General features: G+C 44.8%; 1 protein-coding gene across 1 annotated transcript; it reads right to left on the reverse strand.

Annotated features, from left to right (window-relative positions):
• Nucleotides 1–1,048: 1,048 nt before the first annotated feature.
• Nucleotides 1,049–15,193, reverse strand: ASH2L (ASH2 like, histone lysine methyltransferase complex subunit). Its single transcript, XM_072149235.1, has 16 exons — nt 15,057–15,193; nt 12,704–12,770; nt 12,298–12,440; nt 12,119–12,207; nt 10,416–10,510; nt 9,322–9,417; nt 9,137–9,232; nt 8,557–8,632; nt 6,849–6,939; nt 6,518–6,735; nt 6,271–6,438; nt 3,761–3,954; nt 3,558–3,650; nt 3,177–3,275; nt 3,026–3,085; nt 1,049–2,381 (listed from the first exon to the last, which is right to left on the reverse strand). The coding sequence occupies exons 1-16, from the start codon at nt 15,146–15,148 to the stop codon at nt 2,274–2,276; spliced, it is 1,785 nt and encodes a 594-aa protein (XP_072005336.1). The 5' UTR covers nt 15,149–15,193; the 3' UTR covers nt 1,049–2,273.
• Nucleotides 15,194–21,558: the final 6,365 nt, after the last annotated feature.

A 21,558-nucleotide genomic window follows, 5' to 3' on the forward strand; every position in this document is an offset into this window, starting at 1 on the left:
TGAGGGATCTACTCATCAATCACCTCACAAAACAGTGTAAAAAAATAAAAAAAATTGTCGGGACCTGCAGATTACCTCCAATGACAGGATAACGTCCCCATATGGATGGACATAAGCGGATCCATAATTCAATGAAGGAAGTCAAAATATGTCCATCACATATTACAATTGATGGAACTCACGGTGGGGCAGCACGGTGTGTTAGTGGTTAGCATTACAGTCTTGCAGCGCTGGGGATCGGGGGTTCAGGGTTCCAGGGTCAACATCTGCAGAGTTTGTATGTTCTCTCCATGTTTGCGTGGGTGTCCTCCGGTTTCCTCCCACACTCCAAAACATACTGGTAGGTTGATTAGATTGTGAGCCCCATGGGGACAGGGACTGATGTGACGAGCTCTGTGCAGCGCTGCGTAATCTGTGTGCGCCATATAAATAAAGGATTTTTTTTTTACAAAACAGAGGGGTTGTCTGGTGATAACAAGTTAGGCCCTATCCTATAGGTAGAACCTAACTTGCTAATTGGTGGGTGTCTTACTGATAAGACCCCGAGGGATCACGAGAACGAACCCATTTTGTACTTGGGCTGACCGAATCAGCCAGTCGCACACGGAGATGGAGAGGTCGATAGGGGCGCTCGGCAACCTCCATCAGCACCGTAAAGATGAACAGAGCAGCCAGCGTATGCACGTCTGGCTGCTCCAATCAGCTTGAGAGCAATGGGGGTACAACAAACCTTTGTTCTCGTGATCCGTGGGGGTTCCATCACTGAGACTTTTTATAATGTTGGGCGAACGTTATAAATATTATATTTCTAACACAAAAAAAAACAAAAACACACCATCTTCTGGTATTCAAGCTCGAAAAGAAAAAAAAAAAAAAAAAAAAAAAAAAAAGTACTGTTCATCCTGAAGCCTTATCCTTAAGGTGCATGGTACTCAGCCCCCTATGTACAGAGCCTTTCACTTCATGAGACAAGTTATCTAACCCTCTCCTAAGAATTTACAAGCAGGGGGAAAAAAAAAAAAAACAACAAAAAAAAAAAAACACAAACTTTTAAATAATAAAAAAAACTTTATTTAAAAGAAACACAAGTAATATTTTTACATCAGAGTGAACCACAAGATTCAGCAACCCACAAGGCAACGCTCGGTAACCTGGAAGCATATATAATACCTAGCTAAAAAGTGGCACACGCCCCATTATTTCCAGTAGGTTACAACTTGGTACTAAAATGCTGGCAGAGGAGAATACTTGGCGGTTGTGTCGAAGCACAAACCTGTTAAAATAAAAATTTGGCCACACATCCAACAATCCAAGCCATTACCAAGTAGCTGGTGTAGGCGAGAAATGTTCATTTATATTAACTAGGTTAAAAGAGATTTCCTATCGCATTCAGTCCGGACCAGCCAGATCCCCCCACGGATCAGTTATGGTACAGTCCATCAATATGTCATAGGTCCGTCACGAGAAATCTCCTTTAATGCCATGTAACACTAACATAAAAAATATAGAATTAACTTTTGCCTGTCAAAATAATCTCCCTCTGATCAAGTCTTAAAGGGGATGTCTGAAGGGTGAACACCACGGTTGCTTTCTTCCAAAAACAGCGCCCCACCTGACTGTGGGTAGTACTGCAACAAAGCTCTATTCATGTCTACACAGATGAGCTGTAGTACCGCCACACACCATGGTCAGGTGTGGAGCAGTATTTGAAAGAAAGCAGTCAAGTTGTTCACCCTCCAGACAATCCCTTTATTTATTATCCTCTATGTAAAAACCATTTTAAACCAAATCCTTACAATTTAAAGGAAACAAAGCATATCCATTGTGTAATGCAAATATACAACACGCTTTTTGTATCAACGACTTGAAAATTTTCAAGATCTCTGTTTGCTGCCAGTGAATGGAAAACAAATTCTATCCTAGCTGTTAGGAATATATTGGCTGCACAGGTTGGTGACGTCTCTTTTATTAGTTACATGAACTGTGTGCTGCAAATGCGAGCTGCAATACAAAGTACGGCCACTATATAAAAGTGTGAAGCTGTTCTCATTGATAGGACTGGCTCTGGGTTCTCCTTGGACAGTGGATGGGTGGCAGTGCCAGTCAGTGACATTATTAGAACTGAATCACAGCAAGCAGAGATCTTGACAATGTTTTGGATATATTTTCGGGTCAGTATGTTTTCATTATACATTGAATAACCTTTACATGGTGGAAGGAACTAAAAGGATAACGCAAACTAAAAAAAACAAAACAACTAGTAACCCAGAAGGTTAAGGTTCCCATGGAGGACTCCTCCTGCCGTCCACTTCAGTCTCTACATGGTACAGAACATCTGCTAGTGTGTGCTCCACCACCGCCTTCCAGGCCATGTCGCTCATCTGTAGGGATACAAGACAAATGTTTATTGCACTTCAGGTCTTGGCCTAAGCAACGGATTAAACTGCATGGGGCCTCTGGAATCTCCAAAAAGTTGGGGGTAGAGATAGATCAGGCAGAAACATTTCAACCGCTTAATTTTTTTTGTCTGCTAAAGGCTAATTGTCCCCTCCTCTACAGAGATATGTCCACTTTCAGCAAATAATTGATAGGATCTAATGTGTGTAATGAAACGTTGTACAATTTTCCAAGATACTATCTGTATCAATTCCTCACAGTTTTCTAGATCTCTGCTTGTTGTCCATCTATTGGAAGCTTCATAGTTTCCTCCCTATGGATAAAAACCTGTCCCTGGTCATGTGATGTCACACAGCTCGTTACAGCACAGCCCAATCAGAGCTGTCATATAACGAGCCGTGCCCCTGTGTGACCTCACATGACCATAGATACAAGCCGTGCCCCTGTGTGACCCCTGTTTTAGTCCTAAAAACATACAATATGTCTATAGTTTCTAAATGAGATAGAATTCATATAGCAAGTTGGGAGTAGCCCTTTAAGTATAAAGTTACCATCCCGTTTACTGTATGCAAGGAGCAGAATTCAAAATGCAGGACCCCTTTAAATATTTCACAAAATAAACTTTTACCGGACGGAATGACTGATCCTTCGGTGGATACTTGAAGCGAGGTCCAAAATTTATAGAAACCTGTATTAAAAAAAAACAAAACATATCAATATTCAGAGTCATTTTAAATTTCTCGAAACCCCATATAACGCTGACTGGGCAGGACACTTACCGTGCAGCCTTTGTAGAGGGATATAGCAGGGTAATAGACACCTTCAAAGACATCTTTATAGGCCACTCCTTGACTGGCCCCGTTCTTATAGAATACGATCTACATGGGGGTGGGGAGAACAAAAATACAAAATTAGGCATAACCTTACAGGAACATCATGGGTTAGACATTGAGTTGGTGTGGAAAACATGCAAAAACCAAGCCAGGAAAGTTGTGACTTTTTGGCGTTTTGCACCATGCGTATAGCGGACAATGTGGTGGTCCGGGGCAGGAAAGTCTTGGCCGGCCATATTTACAATGACCTGTGTCAGGACTGATGTAAATTTCAATTCCGCTGGAATGGAAGGACCATAAGGTTCTATACAAGTAAAAACCACTCACCTCACTGCCCATCGCTTGCTTCAGATTCTTTTCTGCTTTATCTACAAAGTCCTTCTCTTCAAAGTACAGATAACTCTTAAACTTGATCAAGGCCTGCAGGGGAGAATGCGCGTCAGTATAGAGAGGACCACGATCCACGCCATATAACGTATAGGTTGGATGCATGAGGTAATGTGCCCAGATACAAGATGTCCCCCCCTTACCTTGTCTTTGTAGGTGTCAGGTAGAGCCAGCGCCGTCTCGGTCTCATCCGGGAGACTGATATAGAAGCCGAGCGTGTCCCCCTGCCCATAGGAGTCGGAGTAATGCTTTCCTATGGACTGGTGGAATTTGGTTCCTTTCTTGCTGCGCCAGGAATAGCTGAACTTGTCGTAACCCAACGGAGCCTGGAGATTACCTACATAAAGAAAGTCAGCGTTACACCAGCTTTATCCATTGTCACATCAATACTAAAGCTCATTTGTCCGCCCAACTTCATGGGGGGCAGATACCACCCTATCCTGTGTGCTGGACCCCTTATAAAGAGAAAGCAGCCGTGTTTTTCCAGTTCTGTAAAACCCCTTAAAGGGAACCTGTCACCAGATTTTTCACATATACAGCTAGTGACAGGATCCTATAGAGCCCTAGTAACTAACTGACACCCTTCTTTTAGCTAAAAATTGTTCCCCTCAAGTTCCCTTTAAATTTGCATTTGTCTTGTTTAAAGGGGATTGTACAGAATTGGAAAAATATAAATTGTGCTTAACCCCTTAACGACTTGGCCTTTTTTAGTTTTTTCACTTCCATTTTTCACACCCCACCTTCAAAAATCTATAACTTTTTTATTTTTCCACATAAAGAGCTCTGTTATGGCTTATTTTCTGCGTAACAAATTGCACTTCGTAGTGACGGTATTTAATATTCCATGGCGCGTACTGGGAAGCGGGACAAAAATTCCAAATGCAGTGAAAATGGTGAAAAAACACATTTGCGACGTTTTCTTGTGGGCTTGGATTTCACAGCTTTCACTCTGCGTCCCAAATGACATGTCTACTTTATTCTTTGGGTTGCTACGATAACAGGGATACCACATTTGTACAGGTTTTATAATGTTTTCATACATTTAAAAAAATTAAAACCTCCTGTACAAAAATTTTTTTTTTGATTTTGCCATCTTCTGGCACTAATAACTTTTTCATACTTTGGTGTACGAAGCTGTGGGTGGTGTCATTTTTTGCGACTTTTGATGGCGTTTTCATTGCTATCATTGTTAGGACTGTGCTACTTTTTGATCACTTTTTATTAATTTTTTTATATTTTCCAAAATGGCAAAAAAAATGTCATTTTTGACTTTGGACGCTATTTTCCGTTACGGGGTTAAACGCAGTAAAAAACCGTTATAATATTTTGATAGATCGGGCATTTTCGGACGCGGTGATACCTAATGTGTTTATGATTTTTACTGTTTATTAATATTAATATCAGTTCTAGGGAAAGGGGGGTGATTTGAATTTTTAGGTTTTTTTAATATAATTTTTTTTTTTTAAACTTTTTTTTACTTTTACTTTAACTATTTTTCAGACTCCCTAGGGTACTTTAACCCTAGGTTGTCTGATCGATCCTACCATATACTGCCATACTGCAATATGGCAGTATATGGGGATTTTACTCCTCATTCATTACAATGTGCTGATAGCACATTGTAATGAATAGGTTAAAACGAGACAGCTTCGGGCCTTCGTGAGGCCCGATGCTGTCATGGCAACGGATCACCGCTCCCCGTGACGTCATCGGGGAGCGGAGATCCGCGCCAAGATGGCGGCGCCATCTTTTTGAAGCCTCCGGCAGCATTGCCGGAGGCGATCGCGGTGAAAGCACCCGCGATCGGTGCTAGCACCGATCGCGGGTGTTACCGGTAAGCCTTTGCTGCAATATGCAGCAAAGACTTACCGGCTATGGAGAGGGCTCGGCGCGCGCCGTACTAGTACGGCGCGCGTCGGGAAGGGGTTAAATGTACACATTACTATATACAGAGATATATATATATATATATATGTTTGACATGAGAATAACCCTTTAAAAGAAATCTAAGAGGTCGTGTAACAGCCTGTGAAATTACAGCACAGGTGGGCTTTTAGTAACTTCTGACGGAGCCCTTCAGTGCTCATTAGCATAATTTAAACACTTGATTTTAGAAGGAAGGAGGCCAAGGATAACACATAAGAAGATACCACAGTCACAGTGCCTGGACCTATGAGTAATGTCCCTGATGGATTTTGGTGGTAGATTTCCTTCGAGACTTAGTTGGGAAGGATGGAAGCTGTGTCCCCAGACAACATTTACATAGACTTGTATCTACTCCACTGACATCTATGAGGATGTGGGACACAGCGGTGCCATATACCTCCATAGAAATGAATGGAGCAGCAGTACATGCGCCCAACCCTTTCCATTCAGAATGGACTCTTGTTTACCATCAGACTGACCCCCTCTGATCTCCATCTTACATTCCTCATCCTATGATTAGAAGAGAATATAAATTGTCACTTAAATATGGTTAAAAAAAATCTCTTTCCAGGCCCCAGAAAAAGCTTGGTATCCTTTATAAAACAAGTGCTGGTTCTAGACCAGGGACCTGGAGACCCAATGATGGAGACCTGGGGGTCATGATGTCATGATGTAATAAAGTGCATCATAACCCCCCCCCCCCCTTCCCGATGACCACACAACTTACCTAGAGCCTGTGACCAGCCCAGCCGGGCAGCTGTATCCGGAGGCATCTCATCCACAAAGATCTCAAAGTACCAGGATCCCTTCCTGACGCCGTGCGATGCCCTCACCATGGAGTACCCTTTCTCTCCCACCACGGTAAGGCGATCATCAGAGATCTTTAACTGAGGAGCTGTAAAAGAACAAACCTGTCAGTCACCCAGCAGTATGACCCGATATACCACCATCTAGTGATCATTACAATGTGTCACCTCGGTCGTGTAAGGCGAGCAGCACCCGCTCGTATAGGCAGGCTCTGTACAGGTCTCCGGGGATAGGTTTCCCAGCCCAGCAGTCCAGTTCGAGCTTCTCTGGGTCCGGTGCGTGTGGATCCGGTTCAGCTAGAATGTATCTGTACCCATCCTTATTAAACGGGTGCTCAAGTGGGTAGCCATGAGGAGGCAGGCGCTGTGCGGCGAACAGGGGGTCACTAAATAAGATAGAATAAACCTTTTTACAAAAGATAGGACTAGGGGCATTTCAGTAACAGGACATCTTCCCCATTGTATGGAGTCATAATACTAGCGCCATCTAGTCCATTACCTTCTGGTTCTTTTGGTCGCGCTGGATGAGCTGCCATCTTGCTGCTTGCGCTTGGCTCCTCTACCCTTGGCAGAGCTGGCGGCTGCAGAACCTGGAATTCAAGGGAATCACATGAGATTAGGGGACCGGCCGCCCATAACTTATTGTATTCAGTCTAATCCTACCCCCAAATTAATGTCCATCCATCTTTATGACCTGAAAGGAGATGCTGCATAATAGATTCAAATGTCCAAACACTGGGAAAGTGTCACTTCTTTTGGTATCCCCAATTTTTTGATAGCTATGGTTCCAGTGGTCAGACGTGAGCATTAAACTTTTCCACCCCCAGCAGTATGCCCCTTTAATAGGGTTCTCCAGTGACAATGGGATAGGGGGTAACTTGCTGATGTGGGGGGGATGGGGGTCTCAAAGATCGGACCCACAAGGATCACTAGAACAGGGGTCTGTTGTACCCTGCTCTATTAATTTCTATGGGGCTGATGGAGATAGCAAAGTACAGCTCTCAGTTATTTCCATCAGTGTCATAGAGATAAATAGAGAAAACGCCGCATGCGCGACCGGTTAATCTTTCACCTTGGGGTACAACAGACCACCCGTTCTCATCACAGAGGCCACCTCTGATCAGCAAGTTATCCCCCATCCTGTGGATAGGGGCTAACTTGTTGTGACTGGAGAACCCTCTGAAGTTCATGAAAATGGATGAATTCACCCATTACAATATGTACATGGAGGGCAAAGGCAGTTTGTTAAATTTACTCTCCACCCTCCAATCACTTTAGTCTATCAATTCAAAAAATTGAATAAAAAAAATAAATAAATAAAAAAAATTTGGACTCCATTCAGACATTTGGCTATTTGGCATTTGGAATTTTTACAGATCGGGATGCAGAGATACCTACACATTTAAAGTCACCCCCCCATTTTTGGTACCGATATAAAAATAAATAAAATCATAACTGAGGTTTTTATTTAGTGTAGTTTTAGACCCCCCCCCTAGGGTACTTGAACCAGTATATGATGATTCTGTTCATAACTTAATGTCATACTGTAACAGATCTTCAGAAGTGACAGTACCCGGAGTCTCATTTAGACTCTTTCCATGATGTCACAGAGGGCGACGATTACTGCCAAAATTCCGGCGGCATTTAACAGGTTAACACTTGCGATCAGTGCCACTGGATATCAACCCGGTCTGTATGGAGATGGTCCAGCCGGGGAATCCCCCAGGCATACTCCTTTAAAGGGGTTATATGATAGTAGCAATAAATTAGGGACAGGCTGCTGCAGGCCTTTTTAAAATATATATATATATATATATTATATCCCGTGGTCCGTCTGATCCTGTTTCTCGGGGAGCTTCCGGGTGTCAGAGGTGGCCAGCCACTCCCATCCGTCCCTATGCCTCAGCATTGTAGGCACTGGGATATGGCGACTGATGGGAGTGGCAGGCGCTCCCCGAGCCTAGTTTCCGTGCCCCTGTAAACAAAAACAGGAAAGTATCAGAGTGACTGCGTTGCGGAACATCAGGTGCGACGGAAGAGGCGAGTACACGAGTTTTTTTTTTTTTTTTAAAGAAAGACCACCGCAGCCCTGCCCTAAGTTACTACTACTCTCGGATAACCCCTTGAACGGCCTTATAACATACTAATAATCATGTTATTAACCATTATCAAAACGACTACAACCTTCGCAGTACAAGATCTCTCACCATTTAATCCTCCTCCGCTGGACACTGCGCTGCTCTGCCTCTGGTTATCATAGAATGGGCCAATATTTCCCAAATCCTGAAAAAAAAAAAAAATTTTTAAAAAGAGGTAAGGCATTGGTAAGGCCAACTCTATCAGTCACTCTACAGTAGGGTCCTGAATGTGAGACCACCCCCTTCTGATATGTCCATATGTAATACAGCACTGTATGGTGATGCAGAGTGACCACCCCTAAATGGGGGTTGTCTGCTTTCACCAAAATAATTTATAAGGTTTGTGTAATAAAAAGTTATAAAATATTCCGATATACTTTTTGTATAAATTCTTCACCATTTACTAGATCTCTGCTTGCTGTCATTCTATAGGAAACTTCATTGTTTGTTTTCTGCGGATAAACAGCTGTCCCTGGTCATGTGATGTCACACAGGTGCACAACTCTTCATAGAATGACAGCAAGCAGAGATCTAGAAAACCGTGATGAATTGATCCAGAAAATATATTGGAAAAATTTTATCACTTTGTTACAGAAACAATACCAATTATTAAAGGCAACCCCTTTAAAGAAACAAAAAAAAGGCTCACCTGGTCAAGTAGTCCGAATTTTGGATAATCCTCCTCTGGATCCTTACTGCCTGGATCAGGATGCTCTTTAACTAAAAACACGTCCCGCTCTTTAGTCTTCAAGATAAAAAAATTGATGTAAAAACCTGTCATGTCCAGATAAACCCACCATATACAAGGTCAGCGACTAGAAAGCCTCCGCTTACCATAGTCTTCACTATACTGTTTGGCCAGGTCATTTTTCCAGGTCGTTGTCGGGTAGTCAGACTCTCCCAGTACTTGTCTATGAATGGGATTATATCCTGCCGGTAGAAGGAATATGAGAATGAAGCCATAGGGAAAATACTTAGAGTGAGAATTCCTTGTCATCCCTATAAAGTAGCGATGACTGAACAATGTCTATGTTGGTACAAACGGTCCACGGTGGCTACTCATTTTCCTCTGCTTGGTTGACCCATGTTAAAGGGGTTGTCCAGGCACAAAAACGAGTTAGCCCCAATGCACAGGGACCCTCACGAACCATGAGAACTGGGGTTACAACACAAATGAACAGAGCAGATAGTTGCACATGCTCCCTGGTGCTCTATTCAATGCTATGGTGCTGCCTGAGATAGCTGAGTGCTGTACAAGGCAATCTCCGTCAGTTTCCATGGACAGTGAATGCAGTGGCAGCAGGCATGTGGCAGCATGTGGCTGCAGTGGCAGCAGGCAGTGGGGCGGCACAGTGGCTGAGTGAGTAGCACTCCTGCCACCCAGGTCAACATCTGCAAAGAGTTTGTATGTTCTCTCCGTGTTTGCGTGGGTTTCCTCCGGGTCCTCCGGTTTCCTCCCACACTCCAAAACATACAGTTAGGTTGTTTAGATTGTGAGCCCCATGGGGACAGGGACCAATTTGACATGCCTTGTGCAGCGCTGCGTAATCTGTGTGCGCTATATAAATAAAGAATTATTATTATTATATCCGCATGCTCTATTCTTTTTGGGTGCAACGGACCCCCATTCATAGGATCTGTCCCTAAGTCCTATCATCTAGACCCCCATTGATCAGCAGTTTAACCCCATCCTGTGACTGGACAACCTCTTTACAATGGCTCTTATTAATAACAATTTCCAGCTACATATGCTATTCGTAGCCAAATATACCTACAACTTAACCCCTTCCTGCACCCTGACGTAACTGTACCTCATAAGGTGCGGGTAGTTACTGCACCTTGACGTAGAGTGGCTCACCACATGATATAATAATAATAATAATATTAGTATATAATCGTTCACCTATACATATATAGAAATACCTCACCTTGTCTTTGGAAAACATAGTCTTAGGGTGTTCATCTTGGTTTCGGGAATGCCACGTTAAGTTGCCCAAAGTGGTAAGACACATTTCTTTCAAGTCTACAATACAAAAAAGGAGAATTAGAAGAGGCCCTCAAAACCAGGTCCTTCAAATCGAATCGCAGGCCCCAAGCTGCCTAGGGAGACAAGATGGCGGAGGGTGTCGTCTTTTCAAGTAGAAATCTCACACCCAAACTTTGTAGCCCAAATGTTTCTCACCCTGGAGACATCTGATACCAGAAGTGGTTGTCAGAAGTTTGCGTGTTATCCCCTATCAATGCAGCGTGAGATTGAACAATACATGGTGTGTAGCACTGCCGGAGGTAACTAAAGTGCTCAGCTACCTCTGGGTGTAGCATGGAGGATGAATGGAGTAGCAGGACCCCAAGTGCCCCTCTAGCGTCGGGGTCCTAGAGGTCAAACTCCCACTGCTCAGCGTAATAATCCACTATCTATAGGATATAGATAACATACAAACCTACAACAACCCTGTCCGATCATGACGTACACTGTAATGCTTCATTTCTCCTGCGGGGGTGCTGTAGGACAGCAAAATACACATTGGGGCTCATTTACTAAGGGTCGCAGAACTCACTTTTGTCAATTTGTTTGGGATTTGCCCAGCTTTGACAGGTATTTAACAGGGGTTTTCGCTGGGATTGTGTGGCATGCGATCAGATTGTGGTGCAGTTGCGCTGGCTTTCATGCAACAGAAAGCGTGCCGTCAAACGATCCGACTGATTCGGACTGAGCGCGGGATTTAAGTTTCAAATTGTGTCGCAAGACAATGCACTTACATGCACCAGGAAGAAGATGGTGAACTCTGTCAGATCTGAGCGGGGAAGCAACACATGCAGGATATCGGGTGCACGATCTTAGTGAAGCGCGGCACAGTGCATTGCACTTTCTGTGAACTCCTCCGGACAGGTAAGTAAATGTGCCCTATTGTCTGCACCACTCGTACACCCACAAAGTTTTTGGTCTTATGCCTGGAACAGGTTTGAAAAATTATGGAGTCCTTCGAAATTTGCCTGCGTCTCTAAATAGGACCAAATTTTTAAAGAGGTCCTCAATATCAGAGGTATGAGGGGGCTGGGTGCTGTAGCCCAACTAACCAGCTATTCTCTGTTTTTAATCCTAAAATATTCCTTTAACAAACAGGTCCAAACATTTAAAGGGGTTGTCCGAGAGTTATAAAAAAAAAAAAACTAAAGGTGGCCGGAGGGGGCTGCTTGAAAAAAATAAAGATCTTCTTACCTTCCGGCGCCCTCAGGTGTCCCGCTGTGCTGTCGCTCCGGGCGCCATGTAAACAAACATGGCCGCCGGAGCAGTGCTGGATTCAGCTTCCGGCCGGACCCGACAACCTTCCGGGCCCCCATACACAATGCTGTGAATAGCGACGGATAGGCGTGGCCGTCCACAAGCTGAATCCAGCACTGCTCCGGGGGCCATGTTTGTTTACATGGCGCCCGGACCGGAGCGAAAACAGCGCGGGACACCGGAGGGTAAGTAGATCTTTATTTTTTTTAAGCAGCCCCTTCCAGTAACCTTTAGTTTTTTTTCACAACTCTCGGACAACCCCTTTAACATTTCAGGACCAGTCAGGGCAGCATTGAACAAGACCCGGCAGAACCTTGGTGCTGGTGGAGAAGACCACCGCTCACTTACTGGCCTGCTTTCTCAGAAAGTATGTGTTTCCGCTGTGATGGCACACGTTACAATGGAAGCTGTAATTGGTCGCAAATGGAAGACATGACCTGAAAAACAGGATAAAGTAATGATCCATTATTACACACATCCTACACAGTCCTCCGGCACCACACGTATGAAACATCCCATAAACATACGTGGTATCTATTCCAAATGTATCCGCTCCAAACCACTTCAGACAGATGCCACACTGCAGCTCGATGTCACCAAGCTGGCGGCCATTGTCCTCATCCACTGAGCCTCCCTGGGTGTCCATGGCTTCACCTTCCAATGTGGAGTCCTACAGGAGAGACATATAAGGTTTCAGAATCAGTGTGAGAGCTGCGTTATCATACCTTTCTGTGTGTTAGTAGCAGCAGGACTGTGAAACATACTGAATTGCAGGACTGACTATTGGGGTGGAGGGTGTGAGATGGTCTCTTTGGAAGGGGGTAGTGTGGAATTTCTCCTCCATAGTACAAGAAGAGTACAAAACTTACCCCTAGACTATGCTAAGTAGTAACATATCCCTATAGTTCGTCCTTACTCTACATGACTACCTACCAGAGTGTCCTTCTCGTTGGAAGACTCAGTGTCCAGCGCCGCAGCGGAGCTCAGCTGTATGGAGTCACTGCAAGTATAAGAGATCACAACGTCAGTCAATCCAGAGCCGGTAAGAGTGTAACCATGGAGCCTGTACACGGTACAGCGTTGTACAGGGATAAAATAGTCATATTAAAGATAAGCATCTCATCTTTCAGATCACATCAGACTTGTGGTTCTGTGAGCTACAGAACTGGAGATAAAGGGCAGGTAAAGACACAGCCGCAGACTGGATTTTGATCTGTAGCTCACATTTCCAATGATGTCTGTAACTGCCTGCATCTCCAGGTCTGTAGATCACAGAAACACAAGCCTGATGTAATCTTAAAGGGAACTTGTCAGCAGAAATCAACTTAAAGGGGTTGTCCGAGTTCTGAAAAAAAACTAAGGGAGGCCGGGAAAGCGCTGCTTAAAAAAATAAAGTCCTACTTACCTTTCGGTACCCTCCGGTATCCAGCGCTGCTGTCGCTCCGGGCGCCATGTAAACAAACGCTGGACTCAGCTTCCGGCCGTACCCGACAACCTTCCGGCCTGCATTCACAATGCTTTTGAATAGGGACGGATAGGCGTGGCCGGCCACGGCCGGCCGGAAGCTGTATCCAGCTTGTTTACATGGCGCCCGGAGCGACAGCAGCGCTGGATACCGGAGGGCACCGGAAGGTAAGTAGGACTTTATTTTTTGAAGCAGCGCCCTCCCGGCCTCCCTTGGTTTTTTTTTCAGAACTCGGACAACCCCTTTAATAATCCACTACCAGTATGCTGTCGAGCAGCTGCATACCTTCCAGATAATGTTACTTTCATGGACCAGTGTGGTGGCAGCATCCAGAAAATCTACTTTGAAGTAAGATTTAAATTGGTTGTATAAAGTCAGGGAGGCGGAGATTTTAACACTGAAGTCCAGCTCTCTCTTCTGCAGAAAGCCTCCTTCACTGTAACTGATGATCCTGCATCCAGAGACATCACTAACCGGATCTCCTGAAGTCCGATGCATGTTGTCAATCAGAGAGGAGGAGGCGTTCAGAGCTCCTCACCTTGACTCCAGTGTTGAACTCTCCTCCTACTTGACTTTATACAACCAATTTACCAATCACTTCAAAGTTGATTTTCTGGATGGAATCGTGAAAGGAGCAAAAACTAGAAGGTATTACGCTGCCTGACAATATACTTGTAGTGGTTTATTAGCTCAATCGCTGGTGAAAGGTTCGCAGCAGCTTGAAGTCACTAACCCCCCCTGCAGCCTCTAAGGGCGCTGTCCCACGTTGCGTTTGCAGACGCAAACGCAGACCAAACCACGCCCACTGGGGCGGTCCGATCGCATCGGCGATTTCCATAGAAACATAGAGAAACGCAGATGCGATTGGACCGCGGACCGCCCCGGTGGGCGCGGTTTGGTCTGCGTCTGCGTTTGCAAACGCAACGTGTGACAGCGCCCTAAACTGTACTCATCTCAGGTAAAACATGACTCTTCTCTGCTCATTTTCACATGACTTTGGGAGAGATTTCACAAAAGAGAGAATTCTAGAAAGGACATTTCATCCCCAACCTGAGGGGGCTGTTAGTTTAGGGGGGAGTTAAAACCTGGTGTTCTCCTTAGCTCTACTGAAATGGTGACTTTATGGGTCAGGGATAAATGGCCATAAATAAAACCGCTTGTTTGTGTTCCTCCGGTTTCCTCCCACACTCCAAAACAAAATGGTAGCTTGATAAGATTGTGCAACCCATGGGGACATGGATTAATTTAGCAAATTCTGTGCAGCGCTGTGTGCTATATAAATAAAGGAATTATTATTTAGGAGGTTTAGGTGAAAGGGGACAAGCTGCAATACCAAGTACAGCCACTGTATAATCTATGGCACTGTATTTGGTATACAATGAAGAGACTGAAGCAATTGCTGGACTCCTATAAGTACATGGGAAGGTGGGGGGGGTCTATGTTATACATTTTGGGAAAACCACTGCAACAGCATAGCTCTCCCCATATGCTGAGGGTCCGCTACAGTGCATGAAACAGCTTGAACTGGACACAGCTGTAACAAACCCTGCATGTAAGGAAGACCAAGTCACTGACAGCAAGCAGAGAGGGGTTATAACACACAGTGTATCAGGAGGCTACAGAACCGGTATAGCGCCCAGCTGTCAATGAATGGCCAGTCTATGGCTATACAGGAAGCATAGGCCGCACAGGATGCTGGGACTTGTAGTACTAAGCTTCCCCATAACAATGCAAATGATCAATGAATGGACTACAACAGCCAGGATGCCCACACAAAGCACAGCTCACTCTCCAACCCTTCTAGGCCACTCCCCTTCTCACCCGGTTCGGTTGTCTCCGCCCCCAGTCGGGCTAGACCCGGATCCACCTCCCGCTTCTGCACCCTCTTTCTCCCCCACCGACGCCATCTTCATACACAAAAACCACGTGGCCACCACCCCGGGAGGAGCTAGGGCGGGGCGCGGCCGAGCCTGCGCACATCGCGAAGAGGAAGCGGCGGCCATGATAGTTAAGGGCACGGTTGACGGGTTTTCCAATAGTCTGAAAAAAGCGCGGGAAAAATAAGTTGGAAGTGATGGTGTGGGAGGAGGTGTAGATTTTTTTTTTATATCTCAGTGAAATGATTGGCAGGTACTTAATCTGTTCCTGGGAAAGCTGAGTGACTCCATGCATCATGTTAAACTTCAAAGTGTCACATTTTCATTATTATCATTATTATAAAGGCTTAAAGTGGTAAAATGTGTTTTTCCAAGGGAAAATATACCCAGTGAAACCTCTCCAGAAGACCACCCCCTTGAGCAGACCACCCATAAATTCAACGTTTCGCCATTTTCTGACTCGTAACTTTTTGTTTTTGGACATTTTTTGCAGTTTTCCTTTTACAGCTTCTGGGGAAAATATGGATTTTTGATTGATTTTACACAAGGCCAGTGGGTTAGGCTGAGTTCACACTACCGTTCAGATCTTCGTTCCTCACATCCGTTAAAAAAAAGGGTAAAAGCGGAAGTTTAACGTATCAGTTAAAAATCCCAATGACATCGATGTAAATTTTTTGTCATCAGTTATGGTCACTTGGCCAGGGATCTGTTTTTTCACACGGAAGAAAAGTACTGCAGCCTCCGTCATTTTTTCCATCCAAAAAAATGCATAGATTACGGATCCCTGCCTGAACGGAACATAACGGAAGACATCAAATTTATATCAATGTCAATGGGATTTTTAATTTAATTGACGTTAAAGGGGTTATCTGGATTTTAAAAATTTCTTATGGCCGGGCTGGGGCGGGCTATTTAAAAATAATAAACATGTACTTACCTCGTCCGGTGGCACCGATGTCCCACGCCGCGGTCCCTTCGATCCGTGCCCCTGTTTGTTTACAGGGGCACAGAAGCCGCGCACAGAGAGCTTCCGATCTGCGATGTGGACGGCTCCTCCCATCCGTCCCTATCTTTCAGCGTTGTAAGCGCTGGGACATGGTGTTGGATGGGAGCACAGAGGAGACTGGCCGCTGCACGGGACATCGGCAGCGCCGGACGAGGTAAGTACATGTTTATTATTTTTAAATAGCCCGCCCCAGCCCGGCCCTCAGTAATTTTTAAGACCCGGATAACCCCTTTAAGGCTCCGTTCTTTACTTTTTTTTAATGGAGGGAAGGAACGAAGGTTTGAACGGTAGTGTGAACTTTGCCTTAAAAAGATTTTAATATATGTTTTCAAAATTATTTTTAATTTTAGCCTCTCTAGTGGGTTATAGCTTTCAGACCCCACCACAGATATCTTAAGAATGTAGTCTGCCATATCAAATAAACACACAAAAAATCTGAAACTAATAAAAATTTTATCAAATATCCACATCAAATATACAGTCTCTTGGAAACAAGTTTTAAAGACACCTGAGGTGGAGGCAGTAACGATTGCGTTTGCAGCAGGTGCGACCGCGCCCCCGGCGAAGGACCTGGGTCCCATCAGAGGTATCAGTTGTATGCGTGTCAGACAATTGATTAGTGTAGAGGTTCAGGCAGGCTAATGCATCTGCCTACACTACAGCCAGAGAGAAGAGGAAGCCGTGGGATCCCTGGTCGAGGTGAGTATGGAGTTTATTGTTTTTGTTTCATTAAGAGGGTCTCAGCTGACATTTCATTAAGAGGGTGTCTGCTGACATTTCATTAGGGGGCCTCTGCTGACATTTCATTAAGGGGGCCTCTGCTGACGTTTCATTAAGGGGGTCTCTGCTGACATTTAATTAAGGGGGGTCTCTGCTGACATTTCATTAGGGGGCCTCTGCTGATATTTCATTAAGGGGGCCTCTGCTGACATTTCATTAAGAGGGTGTCTGCTGATATTTCATTAAGGGGGTCTCTGCTGACATTTCATTAAGGGGGGCTTTGCTGACATTTCATTAAGGGGGTCTCTGCTGACATTTCATTAAGGGGGGTCTCTGCTGACATTTCATTAGGGGGCCTCTGCTGACATTTCATTAGGGGGCCTCTGCTGACATTTCATTAAGGGGGGCTTTGCTGACATTTCATTAAGGGGGTCTCTGCTGACATTTAATTAAGGGGGGTCTCTGCTGACATTTCATTAGGGGGGCCTCTACTGACATTTCATTAAGGGGGCCTCCGCTGACATTTCATTAAGGGGGTCTCTGCTGACATTTCATTAGGGGGCCTCTGCTGACATTTCATTAAGGGGGCCTCCGCTGACGTTTCATTAAGGGGGTTTCTGCTGACATTTCATTAAGGGGGGTCTCTGCTGACATTTTATTAAGAGGGTGTCGGCTGATATTTCATGTAGGGGGCCTCTGCTGGCGTTTCATTGAGGGGGTTTCTGCTGACATTTCATTAAGGGGGTCTCTTCTGACATTTCATTAAGGGGGGCTCTGCTGACATTTCATTAAGGGGGTCTCTGCTGTCATTTCATTAAGGGGGCCTCGGCTGATATTTCATGTAGGGGGTTTCTGCTGACATTTCATTGAGGGGGTTTCTGCTGACATTTCATTAAGGGGGTCTCTGCTGACATTTCATTAAGGGGGTCTCTGCTGACATTTAATTAAGGGGGGTCTCTGCTGACATTTCATTAGGGGGGCCTCTACCGACATTTCATTAAGGGGGCCTCCGCTGACATTTCATTAAGGGGGTCTCTGCTGACATTTCATTAGGGGGCCTCTGCTGACATTTCATTAAGGGGGCCTCCGCTGACGTTTCATTAAGGGGGTTTCTGCTGACATTTCATTAAGGGGACCTCTGCTGACATTTCATTAAGAGGGTGTCTGCTGATATTTCATTAAGGGGGCCTCTGCTGGCGTTTCATTAAGGGGGTCTCTGCTGACATTTCATTAAGGGGGGCTCTGCTGACATTTCATTAAGGCGGTCTCTGCTGTCATTTCATTAAGGGGGCCTCGGCTGATATTTCATGTAGGGGGTCTCTGCTGACATTTCATTAAGGGGGCCTCCGCTGACGTTTCATTGAGGGGGTTTCTGCTGACATTTCATTAAGGGGGTCTCTGCTGTCATTTCATTAAGGGGGCCTCGGCTGATATTTCATGTAGGGGGTTTCTGCTGACATTTCATTAAGGGGGTCTCTGCTGAAAATCCCCAAAACTCACATTCTGAGGGACAACTTGGCTTTCAAGTGATTTTGAAAAAGCCTAAATAATAGTAAAACCCCATAAATTACCCCACTATATAAACTACACCCCTCAACGTATGCAAAACAACTTCTATTAAGTCTAGGAACCTTTTAAGTTTTTCACATGGGTTAAAACAAAGTGGACCTGCGATTTAGAAACTTTTGACTTAATAAAAGGAGACAATGGGGCACATTTACTTACCCGGCCCATTCGCGATCCAGCGGCGCGTTCTCTGCTCTGGATTCGGGTCCGGACGGGATTTAAGAAGGTAGTTCCTCAGCCGTCCACCAGGTGGCGCTGCTGCGCTGAAAGTCATCTCATCGTTCCGGAATCCACCACCTCGGACCATGTGAAGGTAAGCGCTCCCCAAGCGACACTTTTTCGGTTTTTAAATGCGGCGGTTTTTCCGAATACGTCGGGTTTTCGTTTGGCCACGCCCCCCGATTTCCGTCGCGCGCATCCCGGCGCCGATGCGCCACAATCCGATCGCGTGCGCCACAATCCCGGGGCAATTCAGGTACAATCGGCGCAAATCGGAAATATTCTGGTAACACGTCGGGAAAACGCGAATCGGGCCCTTAGTAAATGACCCCCAATGAGAAAACAAAAATCCTGGCAGCTAAAGTGAGGAAAAGTTTAGAAATACAATCACATCAGGGTAAAGATTTTTTGCAAAACCCCGGCAAGAGGAAAAGGATTGATTGCAGGTATCTACAAGTTTTTGGTTAAGGGTCACTCTGAGGGGGCGCAAATCACAGGAGAAATGGGAAAAAAGGGTAGGAGTGATATCAGGGCAGCAATGGGGAGAGATCTACAGAAATGTAAGGGATTCAGGGAAAGATTCTTTATATGTTATATTATTCTCCTATCAATTTATATAAGATGAAAGTTAGGGAATTGTCTAAATGTAACGGAAGTGGAGAGACAGAGGCTGATTTTTTACACGTTATCTGGTACTGTCCAGAAATTTACAAGTTCTGGAGTGAAATATTCCAACAGATGAATAGTACTTTAGATCTCTCTCTGAGTTCATCAATAATAATAGCCATCATTGGAAGAATCAGCATCTCCGAGAGTAGAACTGTTCGTCAGTCAATTATTCTTAGACTGGTGATGTTAGCTAAGATACTTATATTACGAGAATGGGGTAGTAATAGTGCTAAGACTTTGAAGGTTCAGAGGTGATTGAACTTATTTTTTAAGATCAAACAATTTTAAAAACTTCAAGCGGAAAAAAATGGTTCTAAGAAATGGGCTAGAAACTGGGAAAAATGGGAATACCGTATATATACTCGAGTATAAGCCAAGTGTTTTAGCACAAAAAATGTGCTGAAAAATACAAACTCGGCTTATACTCAAGTAAAAAAAAGAAAAATCAAAACTCACCTTTCTGGTGCCCCCGCAGATCTTCTGTGCGATCCGTCGGTCAGATCCGTGCGACGTCACAGGCACTTACGTAAGCCGCCGCGCTGCAATAGTATTGTGTGTGTCCCGAGCGCGCCGGAAAGGTGAGTTTAGATTTTTTTTTTAATCAACTGTCTGCATAACGGGGTGGGGGTCTGGCTCCATAATGGGGCCTGGGTCCGGCTCCATAACGTGGTGAGGGTCCGGCTCCATAACGGGGCGGGGGCGGCTCCATAACAGGGCAGGGGTCCGGCTCCATTACGGGGCGGGGGGGGGCCAACTTCATAATGGGGTAGGGGGTTGCCTATATATTGGGGCACACAGGCTGCTGGCTACATACTCGGGCAGGGGCTGGCAGACTATATACTGGGGCAGGGGCTGGCAGGCTATAAACTGGGGCAGGGGCTGGCAGGCTATAAACTGGGGTAGGGGCTGGCAGGCTATATACTGGGGGGCAGGGGCTGGCTATATACTACAGGGGCAGGCTTGCTATATACTACTGGGGCTGGCTGGCTATATACTACTGGGAGCAGGCTGGCTATATACTGCTGGGGGCTGGCTGGCTATATACTACAGAGGCTGGTGGCTATATACTACAGGGGGCTGGCTATATACCACTGGGGGTCTGCTGGCTATATACTGCTGGGGGCTTGCTGGCTATATACTGGGGGGGGGTGACAAATGAATTTCCCACCCTCGGCTTATATTCGAGTCAATAGGTTTTCCCTTTTTTGTGGTAAAATTAGGGGCCTCGGCTTATACTCAGGTCGGCTTATACCCGAGTATATACAGTAGATAAAAACTGGGATTTGGTACCTTTAATATTCTGATTATTTATTTTGTGTTTTTTTTTTTTTTTTTTTTCCTTCTTTCCTTCTGCCAAGGAGAGGGGGGTGGGGGAAAAAGGGATATAAAGTGTTGATATCATATATAGATATATTATATATATTTCTAATAAATTTATTAGTATGTGGATATATGGGATATATGTATGCATACATGTTAAGATGTAATATTTAATGGCACTGATGGTTGCTTCGAATATGTTATATACTATATACTGATATATACTGTGTATATTTGTATCTAGATTAATTATGCTTAAAGGAAACCTACCACTTGAAGTGGCAGGTTTAAGATGGCAATACCGGGCACCAGCTCAGGGTGAGCTGGTGCCGGAGCTTATTTTTGTTAGTGTTTTAAACCGCTGTATCGCGGTTTAAAACACTTTTTAAACTTTATAGCCGAAGCTGCTTCGGCGCAGGGAGATACGCGCTCGGCGCTTACCATGCGCGCTGCTCTCCTTCACTTCCTATGTAGCCGAGCGCGTACCTCCCTGTGCCAAAGCAGCTTCGGCTATAAAGTTTAAAAAGTGTTTAAAACCGCGATACAGCGGTTTAAAACACTAACAAAAATAAGCCCCGGCACCAGCTCACCCTGAGCTGGTGCTCGGTATTTCCATCTTAAACCTGCCACTTCAAGTGGTAGGTTTCCTTTAAGCTATTCGATACTTTGAGATTCTGAACATGTATGAGATGTAAATCTTCTCACTGCTATATACCGTATATGTGTCTGAGTGTTTGTTTAAATTTTGTTAAAACAATAATGTCCCTTCTGCGCCTCGCTGTGCGCCCATAAAACAAGTAATAGCCACATGTGGGGGGTCTATATACTGGGGAGAAATTGCAAAATTTACAAATTGTAAATTGGGTTTTCTCTTTTTCTCTTTTTGAATTTCACCTCCTTTTTGATTTAATTACTATGACGATCTCAAGGGGTTAACAATCTTCCT

Source organism: Engystomops pustulosus, chromosome 4, assembly GCF_040894005.1.
Source record: "Engystomops pustulosus chromosome 4, aEngPut4.maternal, whole genome shotgun sequence".
NCBI lineage: Eukaryota > Metazoa > Chordata > Amphibia > Anura > Leptodactylidae > Engystomops > Engystomops pustulosus.